The sequence below is a fragment of the Eumetopias jubatus genome, unplaced genomic scaffold, assembly GCF_037043125.1.
Source record: "Eumetopias jubatus isolate StellerSeaLion01/CBP00866 unplaced genomic scaffold, mEumJub1_p1.0 scaffold_15, whole genome shotgun sequence".
NCBI lineage: Eukaryota > Metazoa > Chordata > Mammalia > Carnivora > Otariidae > Eumetopias > Eumetopias jubatus.
In genome coordinates this window covers 28,896,443-28,915,501 of record NW_028274821.1, presented here as the reverse complement: position 1 = coordinate 28,915,501, position 19,059 = coordinate 28,896,443, and the positions used below count along the sequence as shown (strand labels likewise).

The 19,059-nt window shown below is 51.5% G+C and overlaps 1 protein-coding gene across 4 annotated transcripts in view; it reads right to left on the bottom strand.

The window, feature by feature from the left end:
• Positions 1–1,922: 1,922 nt before the first annotated feature.
• Positions 1,923–19,059, bottom strand: part of AOPEP (aminopeptidase O (putative)) — a 346,624-nt gene continuing 329,487 nt past the window's right edge. For 3 of the 4 annotated variants that reach the window (XR_003612126.2, XR_015766844.1, XR_003612127.2), the window contains 4 exons: positions 7,078–7,164; positions 5,047–5,191; positions 2,990–3,181; positions 1,982–2,618 (listed from right to left, as the gene is read on the bottom strand). Coding sequence is in view for 1 of the 4 variants with exons in the window: in XM_028122247.2 (XP_027978048.2) it covers positions 5,051–5,191; positions 7,078–7,164 (228 nt within the window). In the remaining 3 variants the exon portion in view is untranslated. Of the gene's footprint in view, positions 2,619–2,989; positions 3,182–5,046; positions 5,192–7,077; positions 7,165–19,059 lie in introns of all 4 variants that reach the window. The other variant, XM_028122247.2, reaches the window with a different exon arrangement.

Below are 19,059 nucleotides of genomic sequence, written 5' to 3'. Positions count from 1 at the left end.
CCATCGCTACAGCAAATCAGATAAGGAGTGCAGGCCTCGGTGACAGGTGGGCTGTCCCTGGGGAGCGTGTGACAGTCCAGGCCATGAGGAGCTGTCACAGGGAGGGAAATCCTGAGCCACGTGGACCCACATTCATATCCTGTCACTTACTAGGTGGGGATCTGCCCAGTTAAACCTGTCTGGGGGGAGGGCGGGCCCCGCTGGGGGAAGCTGGGCCCGGCAGCCTCCCTCCTTCACCGGCACACCCACACCCTTGTCTCCACAACGGCCCATCTTCTGTCCCCAGGGCTCCTGGGCCCCCTGCAAATTCTCCCGCCTGCCCGGAGGCCGCCCTTGGAAAAGGTGCTATGTGCACCTGTGGAGAACAGCAACCCAGGGAGGGCAGTGGGCTTTCTAACCTCAAGCCCCTTGCACGCCCCGGGCGGTCCGCCATGGCTGCTTTTCTGCAATCAGAGGACATGTGCAGAAAACAGCACGCTAGTCCAAGCTGTCTGTCCCCTCACTGCAGGGCAGCCACGGGCATCCCGCCGTGTGGGCGGGAATTCGGGGCATCCACTCACCCCTCCTCCCTCACCGTCCCCATGGGGGACAACACCCGGCACAGGCAAGGCCCCCAGTGTCGCAGGCCGAGAAGGCAGACACGGCACAGGCCTCAGCCAGGGCAGTGACGGGGCAGGGGACTGCGGGCGGGGGGTGCCGGTTCAGGTGACACCTCAGGGACGGGCCGAAACTGGTTGCAAGACTCAGGGGATCATGGGAGCAAGGGAATTAGCTGTCTTTGTGTAAAATCCCATGCGTGGGGTGGCTCAGCCCTGCCTCAGTGGCTTTTAGAGACAAAGGGGGGCTTTAACTTTCTGGAAGAACAAGAGTCAGCTAACCACTGGGCCGACCGGTTGCTCCCGGCCACAGGGAGGTACGGAGCAGCTGTGTGCACGTGGACAGGCGCAGTCTGCGCCCCCCGGTCCCTTCCTGCCCCACGTGGTAGGCCCAACACGCTCACGCAGACCATCTATTCCAAGTCGGCACAGGGAGCAGCGTTCTTACATTTATTAAAATTCAAAAATCAAAAGGATTCTTGTACCACCGTGGTATACAAGGCACATATCCTCATATGCAGAACACGTGTAACAGTGAAGAGCAAAGCCCCGGGAAACCTTCTAGAATAACAGGCCCCATTAAAGAATTCTGAAGACCAAGAGCTTCTGATGAAGGAAGGTGTTAACGCCACGCTTCCTCCCACAGGCCAGATGTAGAGCGGGGTGCACTTGGTTCTGGAGCCGGGCTCGGGCTCGCACAGAGCAGCGGCCTGGTGGCTGCACGCCGTCCCCCCTCCACACGGCGCCTGCAGCCTGGTCTCCAAGTGCAGGGAGAGCCATAGGGGGGGCCGGTGGGCGGGAGAGGGGCGGGGCCAGCTTGCAGAGAATACCCCTTGGGTAACACCATTTTTTTTTTAATTATTAAATTCAGAAGCACACAGGAATGCAAAAATAGTAATCCACTGTTTTATTATGAATATGTCTTGGATTCTTACCCTGCCTTTTTACCAAGGGTATTAACGTTTGGACAAATTTGAACAACACACCCAACAATCAAAATAATCCTGCAGAATCTTTCTGAAATGATCTAGAGAAGAATTCCACTGGTCCCAGGATACAGAAGCTGACTTCCTGGAATTCTAGAAATCTCCAGTGCAGCCATATGCTGAGGGGATCAATGCAAAATGTTCAGCAGCTTTTCCAATGCATCTCAGGCAGCTTTCATCATTTGTGTGAAAGAAGCACCTTCGCCTCACAGAAGAGATCCAATGCAGACTGAATATCTCGAGGTGGCAAGTTCAGGGCAGGGGACAAAGGCACCACGCAGTCCATGAGCTCCAGGGAGAGCAGCCTCGGGAAAGAGAAGCACCAAGGCGTGGATGCTGCTGGCTGCTGGCTTTAGCAGCCCCGTTACCCTTCCTGCGATGTCCAGGGCTAGGCGTAGATGCATAAGAATCTCGCTGTGACCTTCCCTGAAAAGGAAAGAGCAGTAAAATTTACTGCCTGGTAACAACAGAGGAATGCTTATAACCTGTACCTCTGCTCGCCTCCGCTCCGGCTTCGGAGAGAGGACCTGAGCAGAGGATGGGAGGAGACCGGCTGCACCTCACGACCCCGCCAGTGGGGTTCACAGCTGCGTCGCTTGCACACGGCCGTGAGAGCCGGGGGCCGCAGCCCGGCCTTCCTTGCCCCACGCAGCTCCGGCCCCCTTCACTGCACCTGCTCCCACAGTCTCAAGGTGCCCCACGCAGCGCTACCTGCGGTCCGCCTCTAGGATGGAAGCTCACGCCCTCCAGGCGCCAGGGCGCAAGGGCTCTATGGACAGCCACACCCCAGGGCCACATACAGATGGGCACCGCCACCGACGCGTGGTCCTCACGTGGGCGCAGTCCCAGCTCCGGAGCCTCTGGGCACTTGCAAACAGGAAGGCTTTTTGCTCGAGGGCTCGACTCCTGTTCCTGCTGAACTGAGCCAGTGTGTAAAATGAGAACTGATATCAGCTCAGTAGGCACCGGAGGGCGGGTCCAATCGACAGCCCGGAAGCAGTGCCTCAGCTGGGAGCTCGGTGCCGTCCTGCGGGGGCTGCGAACACAAAACAGAGGTTACCGTGCTCGGCAAACTGCGAGCAGGGCTCGCCTGGAAAGCACCAGCCCTACTCACATGCAACCCACTGCTGACATAGTTTTCACTTGATTTTTCTGGTGATGCCTTTAGCTTTAGTTCTTAGAGAAGAAGTAGTTTTGTAGCTTTCAATACATTTGACCTTTCAGACAGATGTCTAATTAGTGAGTTTATATTTCCGCAGACTTTTGATACATTCATGTATTCACGACAGGAGGGAGGCGCATCCTCGGAGCCGAGCGGGTCTCGTAGCCTCCAGAAATCGCGCCCGGCACCGAGCGGACCGCTCAGCGGCGGCCTCTGCCCCAGCAGCTTAACTGTCCCCATCTCACCTTCTCTTCAGGTGCAGAACTTAGCCACTGTGAACAAAGCGGAAACCAGTCACTGTTCACCAATCAGCTAAGCTCTGCACCTCGGCAGAGAGGTCGTCGGCTGGGCGTAAGGAGCGGGCCGCCGAGCGTCTTCCACGGCTGTTGCTTCTTCTGTTTCCGGAGAAGAGCTACAAGATGCGTCTGTTCTCCGAACTGCAGAGAGAGAGAACTACGGCTTCTGAAGGAGCAGCCAAGGTCATGGCTGCGTGGTAATCCCTGGCAATGTGATTTTAATCTTAAGTCACAAATCAGCATGCCAGGAACCCAAGCAGCCAGAGCACCGGAGCAGCGCCAGGCGCCGCCGTCCACCCGCCGGCCACCGCGCAGCCTCGACTTCGGCTCGCTGGGCATTTTACCTGGCGTCCTGGAGGCCCAGCCCACAGCCAGAGGACTCAGCGGCAACCACGCGCGCCTGTGCAGCTTTGGCACACGGAATGAAAAATGCAACCAGCAGCTGCCCCTACGTGGTTCGCCGCTTCCACCTTGGGGGCCCAGGGTTCTCAGTGAACAGGGCCGGGGCGTCCCCCGCTGGAAGGTGCCACTGTCACTGAGCAGGAGCTACGGGGAAGGGGTGTGCATGTGGCCCTGCGTTGATCCCCAAGGGGCAGGGACAGGAGGGGAGCAGACTCGTGACCGGGGCTCCCCCGAAAACTCCAGATGGAGAAGCGAAAGCCGTGGAGCCCACTGTGGCTCCCCACAAGCTGCAAGGGGGCGGGGGGAATGCCCCACTGTATGCACAGTCTTCAGGAAACCCCAACTCTCCACGAAATAAAACATGTCAGAGAAGTAGGGTTTATCCCGCAGCTACACAGGGTGGCAGCAGGAGAGGCTCGCGGTCTTTCCTGCCGGCCCGGCTCTGCCCAGGACGCGCCACCGCTGCCACGGGGACGGTGGGGGAAGGACCATGCACGGCTGTTGCACTACAAGACGTACAATCGTGGCAAATACCCCCACTATTTCCTTTTCCTGGCAAACACGTTTCCTGGACTTTTCTGGAAGAACGGGATCATACTTTAGAAAACCCTCTCCTTAGTATTAAGAGTTCTTTCAAATAAATAAGATATTTAAACACGTTAGAAATGGTTTTGTTAACAGCAAAACAGAAGCACACTGAAAGTCTGACAACAGATTAAGAATATCTACATAAAATATTAAATAACCATGAAGAATTCTACATGTAGAGAAGCTGTATAAACATCAAAAATGCTTCAGATTTGATGTGAAGTTAAAAAAAAAAAAATGATACAAAATTAGGCCCCATTATATCACATAAAGGCTCGAAGAACAACGAGAAGAGACAGAAGCCGTGGTGGCTGTCACGGGCCATGCTCACAGCCCCACAGTTCTACCTAAAGCTTCCCAGACCATTGGGATGTGACTTTTAAAATGCAGAAACCCAGTTAAAAACAAACTGCTAGGATGTAAATCTAACAGGTCAATTCCAAGCACAATTAACCGGAGCAGTTTAAATAATTTAGGGCTCGCACTCCAGTGCAGACCAGGGAGAAATTCTGCTCCAATGCAAGGTGAGAAATAAGCCGGGCACGGGGTTGTCGAGAAGTGCATGGTGCACTCTGGCAGGTGGCCCCGCAAGTTCTCCTGAAGATGGGGGTCCGGGGGACCAGGGATGCACACAGACATCTGCACGGAGCTCAGGTTCAGGGCAACCTGGCGACGTGCTCCCATATGAGCGCCCTCACCTGGACGACTGGATCAGTGCTCCAGCGGCCTCCCCAGGCCACTGTCTAAATACTCCAAGTGCTCTCCCATGTTTCTGTCCCTACAAGTAACAGAACCTCAAGTGGACAGTGCCAGGAGAGCTACTCTGGCCAGAGCGGGCCACATGCTGCAAGCAGGTGCCTAACCTGCCTGCCCTCCCAGGCCACTGGCCACTGGCCACTGGCCACGGAGCAGGAGCAGAGAACCGTGGCTCAGCATCTCATTATCAGCTCACGTGGCTCCAACGAGGAATCTCTGGTTAGAGCTGAACAGCGGAGAAAGGGAAGGGAGAGAATCACCTCTTCAGAATAACATCTCGGCCACCACCTCGGCTGAGGATCTCTCCATCTGCTCCTTGGTCAGCTCAAAGCACCGGTGGGCGACCTGCTGCTGCCTGGAGTCTTCGCTCAGCATCAGCTCCCCGTACAGGTACACACCCATGGCCTGCAGGGCACAGGGGCAGAGCAAGGGAGGGACAGGAATGAGGCGTCCGCATGCACACAGTCCATGCTGCTTGCACACAAACTTGCCCATCTGGGAATGACAAGAGACCCGAGAAAGACAGATGGTTGACCAGCTGTACTTCTGCAACCTACAGTTTTCCATTCCTTCTCTCTCGTTCACACTGACCCCCCCCCCCCCCCCAGAATTCTTAGCTATCCATTCCATCAACAGAACCTTGACAACCTGTTTCTCCAGGGATGACTGTGTCAGGAATGCCAGGTACAGGCAGGTAGGTCCCCACAATGCCCGCCATGGAAACCCGCACGGCTGCAAGCAGGCCTTCCTCGCAGGACAGTGCCCCCAGCACATCCCATGGTGCCTCAAGAGGGAGAACCGTCCTGCTGCCCTGGAACAGCTGCCCACTGCTTCTGCCCGGCCCAGCCGAGCCCCCCAGCCTTGCCCACCCGGGCAGCAAACACCACCTCTGCAGTTTGCTACAATTTGAAAAATAGCCGATTATATCCTGGAAGACCAAAAGACCCCTTTGGTTCTGCCTTTTCTCTTGCTCCAAGCACAGTTATGCATTACATTCTGCTGGAACAAATTAAAATAAGGATCTCAAAGACAGCACAAAGATAAAAACTTGGTAGTCTGGGGCTCAAAAACGTCTTCCCTGAGAAAGCTGACTTGTAATCCTTATTTGGCAAAGGTCTTGGCTCTAAAAAAGCAGTTACTTTTGGTTTTCAAAAGAAACCTTAAGTTGCTTCTTACATTCTGTCCCTGTTTCCAAACACCTCTGCTCCAACTGTGCAAATGTGACATTTCTTCTGCTACAAAGTCATGTATTTTTCTTTGTGGGAAGAACGAGCCCTTCCTTGCTGGCTGCCCTCCATACTTGGGCTCTCTCAAAAGTCCCTTTGTTCGCCCCACCCCCACGGAAGCATGGCTCCATTCTGCCAGCCCACAGTGCCCAGTGCAAAGCTCGCTCAGCAGCACACAACGGTCATGCTAACAGCAATGAGCTGCAGGCTGCCTTCCAGAAGCTGACAGAACCCGTGGCACACGCACCACCCCCCACAGCCATGCTGGGCAGACGTGGGTGTGCAGAGGCGGCAAGGAGGGCACCCCCGAACATGTTCACGCTCCTTCGTGCTTCCTGCGGGCTCTGGGGAAGGCAACCGCCTTCCCCCGTGAATAGTGAGGAAAGTTCTGGCAGGACGGGAACTGGAGGGGGGTGGGGGAGACGGGATGACACACAGGGGCGTGGCGGGGCGTGGCTGGTGTGGGCACAGACCAGGCTGTCCTAGGCAGTCGGGGCTCTCCATGACTACTCAGAGCCGCTGAAGACATGGGCGCACACCGGGACAGCTAAGCCAAGGCCTGGCCCAAGACCTGGTGACGCCGTGAGGTCTGCATGTGCATCATGTGGTAATGACAGTGGTCCACAGCCACGTCAAACCAACATTTTGGTTTGCTTTAGGGACACCGAGAGAGGGGAAAATCAGCTCCAGAATGTGTTAGGGAAGCTCCTACCTACTTCTTAAAAATCTTTGCAAAGGGCGCCTGGGTGGCTCAGTTGGTTAAGCGACTGCCTTCAGCTCAGGTCATGATCCTGGAGTCCCGGGATCGAGTCCCACATCGGGCTCCCTGCTCAGCGGGGAGTCTGCTTCTCCCTCTGACCCTCTTCCCTCTCTCGTGCTATCTCTCATTCTCTCTCTCAAATAAATAAAATCTTTAAAAAAAAGAAAAAAGAAAAAATCTTTGCAAAATGTTTAAATATTTGTTATGAAAGAGAAGTTCACAACCTGGGTCCCTGTGTTAGTAAGTGCACTGGAAGTCAGGGGACGGAATGAAAGAATTCCCATCTGCTGAAAAAGGAAACTTACCTGATCCTCCTGGAGGAATCTCTCCACGTCTTTGTAGGCTTTTGTGTATTTGTGCTTAACAATGAGTTCACACCATCGATGGCGAACCTTAAGGAAGGAGGGAAAATCCAGTAAGCAACAAACCGGGGGGATTTCCTCAGCCTGTCTTAACGACAGAATTTGTATCAGCAAAAGTCACTCTCTCAACTGTTATTAATGTTGCTGACACCTTGTTGTAAATTTTGTTTTAGTTTAATTTCGTGTGCAAAGAAAGGAACCATGTTCCTCACTGGACTGCGGTGTGTCAACTTTAGAGGAAGACAGGACATGGTTCAGTTAGGTGTTCTGATGTTTTTAAATGCAATTCTGCAAGACACCAGATAAATGCAAAACATAACCGGGCAATGAAGCACACTGCCCAGCCAGCCCAGCTCTGCCCCGCAGCATGCGGTCAATGGACATGCCCTTCGAAACCACAGCTGCTTAATCTCCAGCGATGACCAATTCAGTTCAACGCTGTTGATCATAACAATAAAGACAGCGAGAGCAGGAAGACACGGTCCTCCACATTGCCGAGAAGATGCACAGCACGCCTCTGCAGCACGTGGGGAGGGCGCCTGAGGCCAGGAAGGAGGGCAGAGCCCTTGCCACAAGCAGCCTCCCGCCCCCGTGTGCCCGTGGGGTGCCACACGTCTACACAGCCTGCCGCAAACAGCCCAGCTGACTGCGGGGGCCGTTCAGTCCAGATCCACTTGACTCAAGGTTTCCCAGAATGAATTTGCTAGAACCCCAGCCCCTCCAGACAATACGGGAGTCTGGGCCCAGGACTAGTGGTCTCTGCTGGTGGAGGCAGAGCCCCAGCATCTCCTGGCACATTCCTTAGGTGGAGAATCTACCTGAATTCGGTTTTCAGAATCCAGTCGCAGGCCCATGCCTACTGCCCCAAGTCCTCTCAATTATACGCAGCAAGCAGTCCACCACTTTCTGTTCCTTTACTGGCTCAACATCAGCCCTCCACGGAAGTGATTACAAGCACCTAAAAAGCTTCCTTCCTTCCCTCTTTTGTTTTTATTGCCTTTGAAAGAGGGAGACCCTGCACAGTAATCCATTTGTGGCAATGGGATAATATAAGCAATTTCAACATTTTGGCTGGGGCCCCTGTAAATTATATCATTACCCACTGCTGGCCGGATCTTTCCTTTAATCTACTATAAATAGATTTACACACAAACAAGTAGAAATGAAACAAATCCAGGAAGAATCCTTCCCCTGGGCTACAGTGCACTCCCAAGACTGGGTGTTAACTCAGGGGTTCTGCCCTTTGCTTGTGGGCAGCAAGCCCTTTGAACTTCTAAGGACAGGATGCCAACGAACTTTACATCCACGAAGGAATTTCAGAGGCGCATGGAAATGAGCTAATGGCCTCGGAGCATCACAACAAACGGGAAGAGACTGGACTGGATGGGTCTTGGCAATCTTTCCATCTTCCAAAAGATGTTCTTTCCTCATAGCGAACAGAAATGAACAGACCATAAAAGGGAAAGGGCAGCCCCTACAATATTCTCACAGAAAAGGACAAGCAGACTGAGCTCTGAGAAGCCAGCTTGTCATACTACACCAATCAGAAGCCACTGGAACCACCAGACACCCCGCTCCCGGGCCCTGGAAAGCACCCGACCAGGCCCCACTGGATGCCCTTTCACTGTTTTCTCCCAGTCATGCTCATCTCAACACCTCAGACAGCCCCAGCGGCACCTTGCGAGCTTGCAGAAAACAGGGGCCAGCTCGGCAAGGTCAGGAGAAGGCCCCTGGCGAGCAGGGGGTGCCCTGGTGGGAGGCCCACCCTGCGGGGCTGACGACTGCTCTGTGCCCCGCCCGGGGCCCTCATGAAAGAGCGCCCCTGTCCACCCTGCCCACGGGGTGCTCTCCTCTCCCTGATGCACAGAGACGGCAATAACAAGGCCCACCTGGGGGCCTACTTCGTGGCAGAAGAGGGCCTCCAGGCAGGCGGAGGCAGGGTGGTCCCACCACAAGGGGGCGAAAGTCCAGGAGGCCCAAGCGAAAGGCTCTTTGACACCAACATGAAGTCAGCACAGCCATCTCTCTTACTGTTAGAAAGAGATTACTGTCACAAGAAGAGATCTAGTCTTCTGACCCCTGAAGGCCAACATGGCATCCAGGAAGCACAGCCCAGCGTCCCTTCCCCTGGAAGAGCAGAACAAACAAGAAGCCTTTTCTTTACAAAAGAGCTCAGTGCATTACAGCACTTCAGGGGCAGGATGTTTACAAGACACCACAGAGATGCTTCGTGAGGCTGAGGGCCTGACAGATGTTTCTTGCTCCCGCACAGGGCTTTTACCTCTCTTCTTATTTCTTTCACAAAGAAAACCCTCATTTTTTATCCCCTAAACTCCAGGAGCTAACCCGCATGGCCACTTGTCACCACACATAATGGGGGTCTTTCCGAAAAACTGGCAGCAAAATGATGTTTGTCTCAATTTTTCCCAGCAATATTTCCAAAGTAGGTACTGACAGAATATTCCCCTTCCAGATGACTGAGAAACTGGAGAATCCTTGACAGGGGCCATCACATACGTGTATCACGCTCCTTCCCCCACTGGAACTGGAGAAAGTGAGGTTCCTGTGCTGGGGGGCCAGAGCCAGAGAATTTGGAGCAGGCCTCTGAGCAGAGGACTATCCATCCCGTAGATCTGCCCTTCCTCATTTTCTATTTAACTAAACAATGGGGTAGTGGCCGCCTTGTCTGTCACTCCGTCAGTGAGCTCCCCGGCAAATACCGCGCATGCACAGGACTGCGCCCGCGCCTGGCGCGCCTCCCCCCACAGGCTCCCGGGCTCCTGGGTTCTGCTCATCGAGTTTCCCTGTTGCAGGCGCTCACACAGGCCCACACGGATCAAATCCCACTTTAAAGATCCGCGTTTTACTGTACTTCAGTTATGTCAATAGAGCTGAAGACATTTAATGACCTTCTGAACGAGGACTCAGATTCTCCTCACTCCAACCTCGTGCCGGGCAGCACCTGAAAGCGCCCCAGCAGCCAACATCCCAGTCCCCAAGGCCGTCAACGTGGTCGGCCGGCCAGAGAAAGGGTGAGGAGGCACGGGGGGGAGGGGGGGGCAGAAGAACCAGAACCTGAGGAGGATGAGAAAAGGGGCATTTCAGAAGTGAAGAGAGGCAGAGCTGCCCCAGGTGACGAAGGGCAGGGTCCCAGGGACCCCGAGGGCCGGCGCCCTCCGTCCCGCTGCTCTGCGACAGTGTGCGTGGCAGGGTGCTGGAGGCCTTCCTCCCGCCGCGCCTTCCCTGCGGGTCCCGTCCCCCTGCCATGGCCACATGGGGGGCTCCTCGCACACACGAACCATTCAGCACAGCGGGTGGCCCACGACTGAGGAAGAATGATAAAGAAAAAGAGAACGTAGGTCCCTGGTTCTTCCCACAAGGTCACAAGGAAGGCTGATACACAGACATGCATATACAGGTGTGCGCCCATAAATCCTCCAGTCCAACAAAAGCTAGTCTGAAACTCTGCTCTTCAGAGTTCTGCTTAAGGGATATACTGAACAGAAAAATGATGTGGGTGCTGCCCTCGGTGCACAGGTGAGTTTTAATACAGCAGTGCTAATCTGCACCACTGGAAATGGATTCCAAAAGTTTCCAGGTTTCCAAAGCCTCCATGAACAAAGGGTGGTAAGTACACAGACATTAATGTTCTCCCTGGGGATGGCCAACAACGGGACTGGTTCTTTGGGGTTGGGTGCCAGAGAATAAAAACCCTCCAATAATCCACATAACTGCTCCAGACTGGTGGATCCCTGACCCGTAGCAGGCACTCCTCCAGGAGGAACTCCGCCAGGAAGATGGGCTGTGTGTGTGGCAACAGGCCTGAGCCCCTGGGAGGCCTGGCAGACCTGTGGCCTGGCTATCCAAAAGGTATCCTGCATTTGACACGTATAGCTGTGTATACATGTGCACACACACGGAATCCTTTCCCTCAACTCTGGTATTTTCTTTCCCCCTTTTTTTTTTTTAAAGATTTTATTTGCGAGAGAGTGCATGAGACGGGGTGGGGCAAAGAGAGAAGCAGACGCTCCACTGAGCAGGGAGCCCGACTCAGGACTCGATCCCGGGACTCCAAGATCATGACCTGAGCCGAAGGAAGTCACTCAACCAACTGAGCCACCCAGGTGCCCCTCACTCTGGTATTTTCTGTCCTTTTCTTTCTGCTGGTCAGTGAGCTACTCAATTGATTTCATGACCCACCGTGCCCTGAGCCACAGAGCCCAAGGCCCCAGGCTAGAGACCTGGGTCTGCCACTCAGCCCCGTCAGCGCAGCCCAGCTCCCCTGGGTGGGCTAAGACAAGGGTGGTCCCTGTCTGGCTGCTGTGGAAACTGACTTGAGGGTGCCCATGGCGAGTGTACCTAAGGGTCCCATATACTGAGTGCCTGTCACCTTAGCAGGAGTGGCATGTTTCTGGCTTTCTTTTCTATTTCAGAAGTTCTGTTATTTATTGAATTTATAAAAACTTGGGAGTATCATGTCAAGAAAGTGCTGTTAACTGGCGAAATGACAGAGCAAGGTGCCCGTCGGATGGCTGCTGGGCGAGGGGGTGGCCTGGAAGGTGTGTGAGGCAGAACAGCCCGAGATGGAAGGTGCAGATGGGGCTGGGCTCCCGGTTGGGGGTAGGGGGGTTGGGGCACGAGGTCCCCAGGCCTCTCTGGGCCCCTGCTTTGCCTGTAGTGACTGGATTCAGGAGTCTGAGATTCCCTGCGGGAGAAGAACAGGGGTGCCACCAGGGAGGGGCTGAGAGGCCTGGGGAAGCTGGCACGTCTCCTGTCATCCAGTACACCCAGGGGCCGGGCACTGGGAATTTCCCAAACCACCTGTGGAGACAGAACGCCCAGCTCAGCCCTGCCTCAGGCCCTGCCTCAGCCCCAGCCCCATGGCATTTCTGCCATTTCAAGGAAGTTCTTACTCAAAGGCTGAGCCGAACTACTTCCGGCCTGCCCCCCTGACTTTCGGCGTTGCTCAAAAAAATGGGACCTGCCTCGCAGGGGTCATTTGTATTCCCACTCCACATCTCAGACTCAAGGGGACAAGTCCCATGACCCAATGGGGCCTGTGATATGACTGTGACCTTCATTAGGACATGCTGGGGGTTCCCCTCATTTGGTCGTTCTCTCCCAGAAACAGGAGACAAAGACTGCTGAAGAACAAGCCCATTCCCCACCCCAATGTCTTTTCAACCTGAGAATTTTCATGTATCCAGAACCGGTTTCCTGCCAAACTGTGGAACAAGAGTTGGGAAATTTTCTCTATCAAGGGCCAGTGAGCGTTTTTGGCTTTTTGCAGCCCATTTGCCACTGTACTGCCAAAGCAACCTAGATGGTACGTAAATAAGTGAGCACAGCTGTCTTCAGATAAAACTTTATTTATAAAAACGGGGTGGGCGGGGCTGGCCTGGCTACACTTTGCTGACCTCTGCTTAGGATGGAAGCCCACACCCCAGGTCCTGGAGTGAGGTAAGGTGAAGTGGTGCTAGTAAACATTCAACCCCCAAAGCTACCTGCATGATGTCTTAGAACACAGAGCTGGGAGGTCCTCATGAGCTGGCTCAGGCCTACTTCAGCCTGGTCCTGCCAGAACATCTAGCATGTTCCTGGACGTGGGGCCTCTTGAGTCCTTTTCTCCCTAGGGGTTAAATTCCTTCTGAAACAGAGTGACTCTCGAGCTGGTGGGCCCAGCACAAATGCAGATGTAAGGCATCACGCATGGGTGGGTGACCTGACATCAAGGAAACACAATCTTTGGGAAGATTGCTCCTAGTCTCCCCACATTGTCGGAGCTTCCCTCTGTGAATCACTACACACCCCAGTCTCATGCTTAGTAACACTTCACAATTCTCAAAGTTCTTTTATAGCTTTTACCTCAAGTTTCCTTTTTTTCCTTCAATTTTTGTGTTTTCCATGAAGCTATTTCAAAGAAATAAAATATTCTTTGTGGGAATGCACCCCATAAGCCTGCTTATTAACTAATAGACTAATTTTCCAAAGTGGTTTTCAAACTTCTCTTGAACATAATTCTTCTAACTTCTGGTAAAAGTGTACTCTGGAACCTTCTAAAGATAAATTAAAGAATGTAAGTGGTTCTTCAAGCAGTTTAAACCTCCATGTCAGGTAGGAAACACCTTTAAGGTAAACAGTAAACTTGTGGGGCCCTGGGTTCCTCGGAGGCGGAGTTTGAAAACCAGTGTCTCAGAATTACTGTGCCTGAAGAATAAATGGAATCACAGAGGCTGTGCAGATACTGCTGCAGATGTAAACCAAGAGCTTAGTTCTGCTAACTCGGCTAATACCCCTGGCCTTGGTTCTCCAAGCCACCAAGCCAACACAGGCACATGCACGTCAGAGAGAGGAAATCAGGCACATTGCTCCTGTTACTGTGGTCCTGGAGCCAGGGTTTGGCTTGGTGCACATCACTGTCCAAGCCTGAAAAAGCACCTATGGCTCCTGGAGGTGGCTGCTTCTCTGCTTTATCTTCAAATGTTTAAAAATTATAAACACATAACTTTATACAAACAAACAACCCAATGAACATGAAATTCTAGCCATTCAGCCAAACTTGTTTCTGATCTTCACAGCAACATTCAACATGGATATATTATTTTGCGTTTTTCCTTTTCTCCACTTGCCGCTGTTGGGCTTACTAGTTTAGTGGAGCCCACATACCTTCGCTCAAAAAGACAGGGGACGCCCTTCTGTTAACGCACCACAGCTCCATTAAAGTCTCAGTGTGTCCCACAAAGTCCCAAAGTGTGTTAATAGCCTTTGGCTTTTTAACAAGGAGGTTGGGAGGGGCCAGCAGACAGGAGGGGACGAGGACGTCGCCTGTGACCCCAGCAACACCCGCACTGGCACGCACACATCCCCCAGCCCATCAGCACTCCGCCGCCACCAGCCACACTCTTCGAGTTGTGTCTGCGATCTGCTCCGCCCCCAGTGCTCGTGGGGCAGCCTGTGTTTCCTTGTTTGCCCGCGTACGTACCTGCCCTGAAACACCAGCTCAAGGAGAGCAGGGGCTGGGCACCTGCAGGTCATCTCCAAGCTCCGTCTCGATGCCTGGCACACAGTACATGCTTGACAAATGTTTCTGAATGAATGAAGCCCTTTTAAAGACTCAGAATGCTTTCCAGCTACTTGGAAATTATAAGGCACAGTTGGAAGCTGTAAAACGCTTTGAAGAATGCCACCCATCCTATTTATGACAGGAAGTACTCCCCTTTCTTTTCAGTCCTTTTGATTTCAAAATTTACTGTTAAAGGGAAAAAAAAATCTGTCTAGGGAACATGATCTGGGAAGCCCATTAAGCCTCATTTAGAGTTCCATTTTATATCTGTAAACAGAAAGACCAAGGCTCATGGCTTTTGGGAGTTAATAAGTCTAACACTGCAATAAATGAACCCGCTTTTTCAATTTGTGTCTGAAATTAGATTTAACTTTGCTTTAAAGTGGCTTTCCTGCTGGTGAGGGCAGGAAGGCCTTTGCAGAGTGTGGCTCCAGGACAGACAGCATCTCCAGCCAGTGTTTTCTTCGGCAGCATGTGTAACGGTCTGGTGTGCCTCATGAGAAAAGATGAAAGACCCCTCAGCTGTGTGGCTGTCACGTCAAGACTCCCAACATCTGTACTGTGACTCTAGCACTTCTCCTTTGCGCTCCACATTCACTGCTCCTTTCTCTGAAGAGCTGCGATCTTCACGCTCTTTTCGAAACAAAAAAGACCTAGAAGTTACTGCATTTGCTGTCACAAAGTTGGGCGGGTGCGGTAGGGACAACAAATGAGGCATCAGAGGCTGGCTGCTCTTTCTCAGGGCTCTTACCACCCATGCCTGAGTCAGCCCCTAAAGTTCCGGTGATGGACAACTGGTTATAACTGGTTATAGCCAAATATATAGCCAGAGCTGTGGCAACATGCAGAACAGGGCTTCTTCGGGACTGCCTCACACTTGACACATCCACCCAGAGCGACCGGGAGGATAAATGGGATGACAAAGGTCAAGGATCAGAAGAGGCAGTCTTCCATAGTTCACAAGGGCAAGTTCTAACCTCTCTTCCTTCTCCTGTGGATATATTTTCATCTTATGACATTAATGCTGTTAAGGGCAACTGGCTTCAAAAAGTAGAACTTGGGAGCCCATGTTGGGTCCACCTTGAAATATGGCACAATTTGCCTTCCTTTCCCATCAAAACTCGATGGCAGTCTGTTCCTACGTGTAAGTCTGTAATTAGGAAGGAACACATTCCACCTTTTTTCTTCCTTGCATTACGTTTACGGAAAAGAGGACTTTTACTGTTGGCAGAAAACGGGACCATGGGTTACCTCCTCTGATAAGCTCAGAAGGGACAGTGGTGCTTTCTCTCTCTCTCCTCAGAGGCAGACTCGAGGACGGAGGGCCTCCCTGTCTCTACCAAAAAGGACTGTTCCCCCAGGAAGGCGTTTCCCTACTCCAATCACCCTGTCACGTCAGATGCTAGTAGCTACTATTCCAGAACACCTGGAGACTCAGGAAAAGTCATTCTCCAAAAAATAAGTATTAGATGCTGAGGATAAAGTGGTGAATAAAACAGACAAGCCCCCGTCTTCTTGGAACTTGTAGTTCAATAGAAGGTCTAAGAAAAATCCAGGAAACCAGCAATACCTTTGTGACAAATGCCATGACAGAACGTAACACGGTGCCACGGGGGAAGCTGGGGTGGTGCAGAAGATTCTGAGAAGGAGCTGCACAAACAGGAGTGCAGAAGGAAGACAAGACACCAGTTCCTGAACGAGGAGGCATCCCGAGCCCAATTTCTAGCCATACCACACATGCCGCGAAAATTTCAGCCTTCCCTTCCCCTCTGTTTTTAATGGCTATTTCTTTCAATACCCTCCCTACAAAACCACTATTCACAGCAGCCGAGATGTAGAAACAGCCCCAAGTCCATCAGCTGATGGATGGATCACGGTTGTAATCCATACGATCGAAAATATTTGGCAATACAAAAGGAATGAAGTGCTGATATACGCTGAAACACGGACAATTCCTGAAAACAGGAGGCGAAGTGAAAAGAAGCCAGTCACAAAAGGTCGCATACTGTGTACGGCTCTGTTTGTAAGAACGTCCAGAACGGGCAAATTTAGACAGAGAGAGAGATGATGGCGTTGCCAGGACTGGGAGTGGGGGCGACGGGAACGACAGCTACAGGCCATGGGGGCCTCTTTAAGGGAGGATGACATCTACAATCTGACAACTCTGGTGCACTCCTGGAATCATCCCCTTCTACAATCATCTGTGGTGCTGGTTGCACAACTCTGCGAATACACTAAACCACTGAAATGTGCACTTGAAATGGTGAATTGTGTGGCCTGTGAATTATTACTCAAAGCTGTTATTAAAAACAACCTAAGAGTCAAGCTGGGGAAGGCTGTTTCAGCAAAGGGCACTGTTCTACAGTCTACTCTTGAGGAAACTACCTGGTGTCCCAACAGCAGAGCCAGGGGACTTCCTGAGCTCAGCCCGGTTGGCTTCTTCTACCCACATATGGGCAAGACCGCTCAGTCTATGGAACATGGTTCCATGTGGTTCAAGGCTGCACTGCAACATGCAGACCAAGTAGCTTAAAAAAAAAAAAAAAAAAAAATCAGTGTCGGTGCCACCCCATAAAGTTTAACTGATCCCTAAATTTCACACACTGACACACACACAAAATGCCACAATTTGCATATAAGTGGGTGCTCTTTAATTTTTTAAACAGTTTAAATCCAATTTTCCCTTTGCTCTCCGGGACCAGCACAGACATTCACACCTAAGAGCGTATGCTGCCACGACATGGAGTGGGGGCCACAGAGCCTGCCCACTGCCCTGGGGAAGGCTCCCTGCACGACTCAGGCAGAACCTGCATCCTACGTGTGGTACATGGCTTCCACAGCGCGAAGGCCAGAATCCCCCAACGCCCAAATCCTGGTGTGCCAGGGAACTAGAGAGCAGGGAATGTGTCCAGGTAAGGCACTGGAGGGGAGAAAAGCAATCTGGAAAGACGGAGCATTTTGGAAAAAGTGAGTCCTCTATTTTAGGGCACTTATGGGACACTTTACATGTGAATATGGCTCAGTTTACAGCTGTGGGAAAAAGATGGCAGTGTTCATGGACAACAGTGCGCTTTTTTGCTGTCGATTTCAGCACAGAAATAGAATACGAAGTATGTAAACTACTGATGGAGGAATAAAGAACCCAGAAGCACCCACAAAACCCCACAATGATTTCACTCGTGAGCCCTTTAAAGATAAAATGGACATGTGATGTAACTGGGTTTTGGGCTCTACCAAAAGAGCATTAAGGCAATGTTATCTGTAACCCCAGAAAATGTGTTGATCTCTGCATCTTTCTGAGAAAATCTGTATAGATGGGGGTGTGGGGGGCATATAAAGCTTCTGTACCACAGGACCTGCTGCTGAGCGCCAAATGGCAAAGAACAAAGAACAGTAAGAGACTAGAAACTTTTCTAATCAAGTCTGGCTGAACCTGTGGCTAAATGCCCCTCTATTAAATGTTCTTTTCCTTTTTCTTCTATTTACAGATAAATTGTAAATATTATCAACGGATTTTAAGTGTTTATTTAAATGGTCCTAAGAAGAATTGAGATTATGCAATTAGTGGCTCATTTTTTCTTTATCTTCATCACTTAACACACATTTGAGCAGCCCCAACATACTGGAACAATTCAGGTAAATAAAGCACAATCCCTGGCTTCAGGAACAAGAAAGGAATATTAATCTAAAAAAGTTAGTTTTTTAACTCTGTCATTTTAGACCAATTTTTTAAAAAATTCCTTTATCATAGTATAGTAGGGGACACTTTGCTGCAAGATTTCCACAGGAAAAAACCTAGGGGCACTGAACTGAGTAACAAAGAAAGAAAACTCCAAGAAAGACCTAGAGATACCTTCCTGACTTGAAAGGAAATGTTCTAAAAACAGGTTCATAAACCAAATACAACAAAGGAAAAATACACAAATATAACTAAAGAATTATATAAGAGCTCTGTTCTTTCCCACATCATAAAAGGCACAAGGTTTAAAAAGACAGGTATGTCTAAAGCAACTACAGAAAATTAACCCAATCTCTTTTTTCAATCTGTACCCCACCCAAGCTTTCAAAACTCTAGAAAAGGAATTACAATACTGTGTCAAAGAGACAGCTGAGCGCCCCCCCTTCCACTCCAAAGCACTGTCCTGGCCTTTTTAAAAATGGGTATTAAAATTCACACTATAGCTCACATCCAGAAGTTGGGTTTCAACAGCATCTGACCTCTTGATTTGTAACCTGAGCTTAGACATGTCAGCAGGCCACCAAGCTGGACCCCTTGTTCCTGCAAAGAAACTGTGACAAACAGCCCAATGCTGGATATGGCAGGTGTTTGGGAAACTCCCAGCTCATAACTCACCCTGAAAAACCACCTCGCTAATTGCCACACACCATTCTGACTCTCCACAATGGTCTCTTTTTTATGCTTAATCCCAAAACTGCCTCGTGGGGCTCTAGGCCAGGATGGTGCCTCCAGACAATGTTGGTTGAGGACATGGGGAGGTCCTGGGGTGTGTGTGCAGCCTCTGGGGGGAGGGAGGAAGAGGTGTCCCTGCACTAGGCCGCCCTCCCACAGCCCCGGGATCACGGGCCACAGCATCTGTCACTATACTGCGTAGATTGCAGGGAGGGGGACCAGAGTGGAAGGAGGCTCAGAGTTTGGGACCCCACATTTTAATAAATGTAACTAATTGAGCATCCTGAAGTGGCAACAGAGCCTAAAGAGATTACAACTAACCTCTCCTCTAAACTGCTCTGTGAGGAAAACAAAACAGAAGTGCTTTATTTAATTCTGTAGCTGGAATGCTGCAGAAAAGCAACCAGAGGAGTGAAGGGGGACAGGGAGCTCCGCGTGACCGGGACCAGAC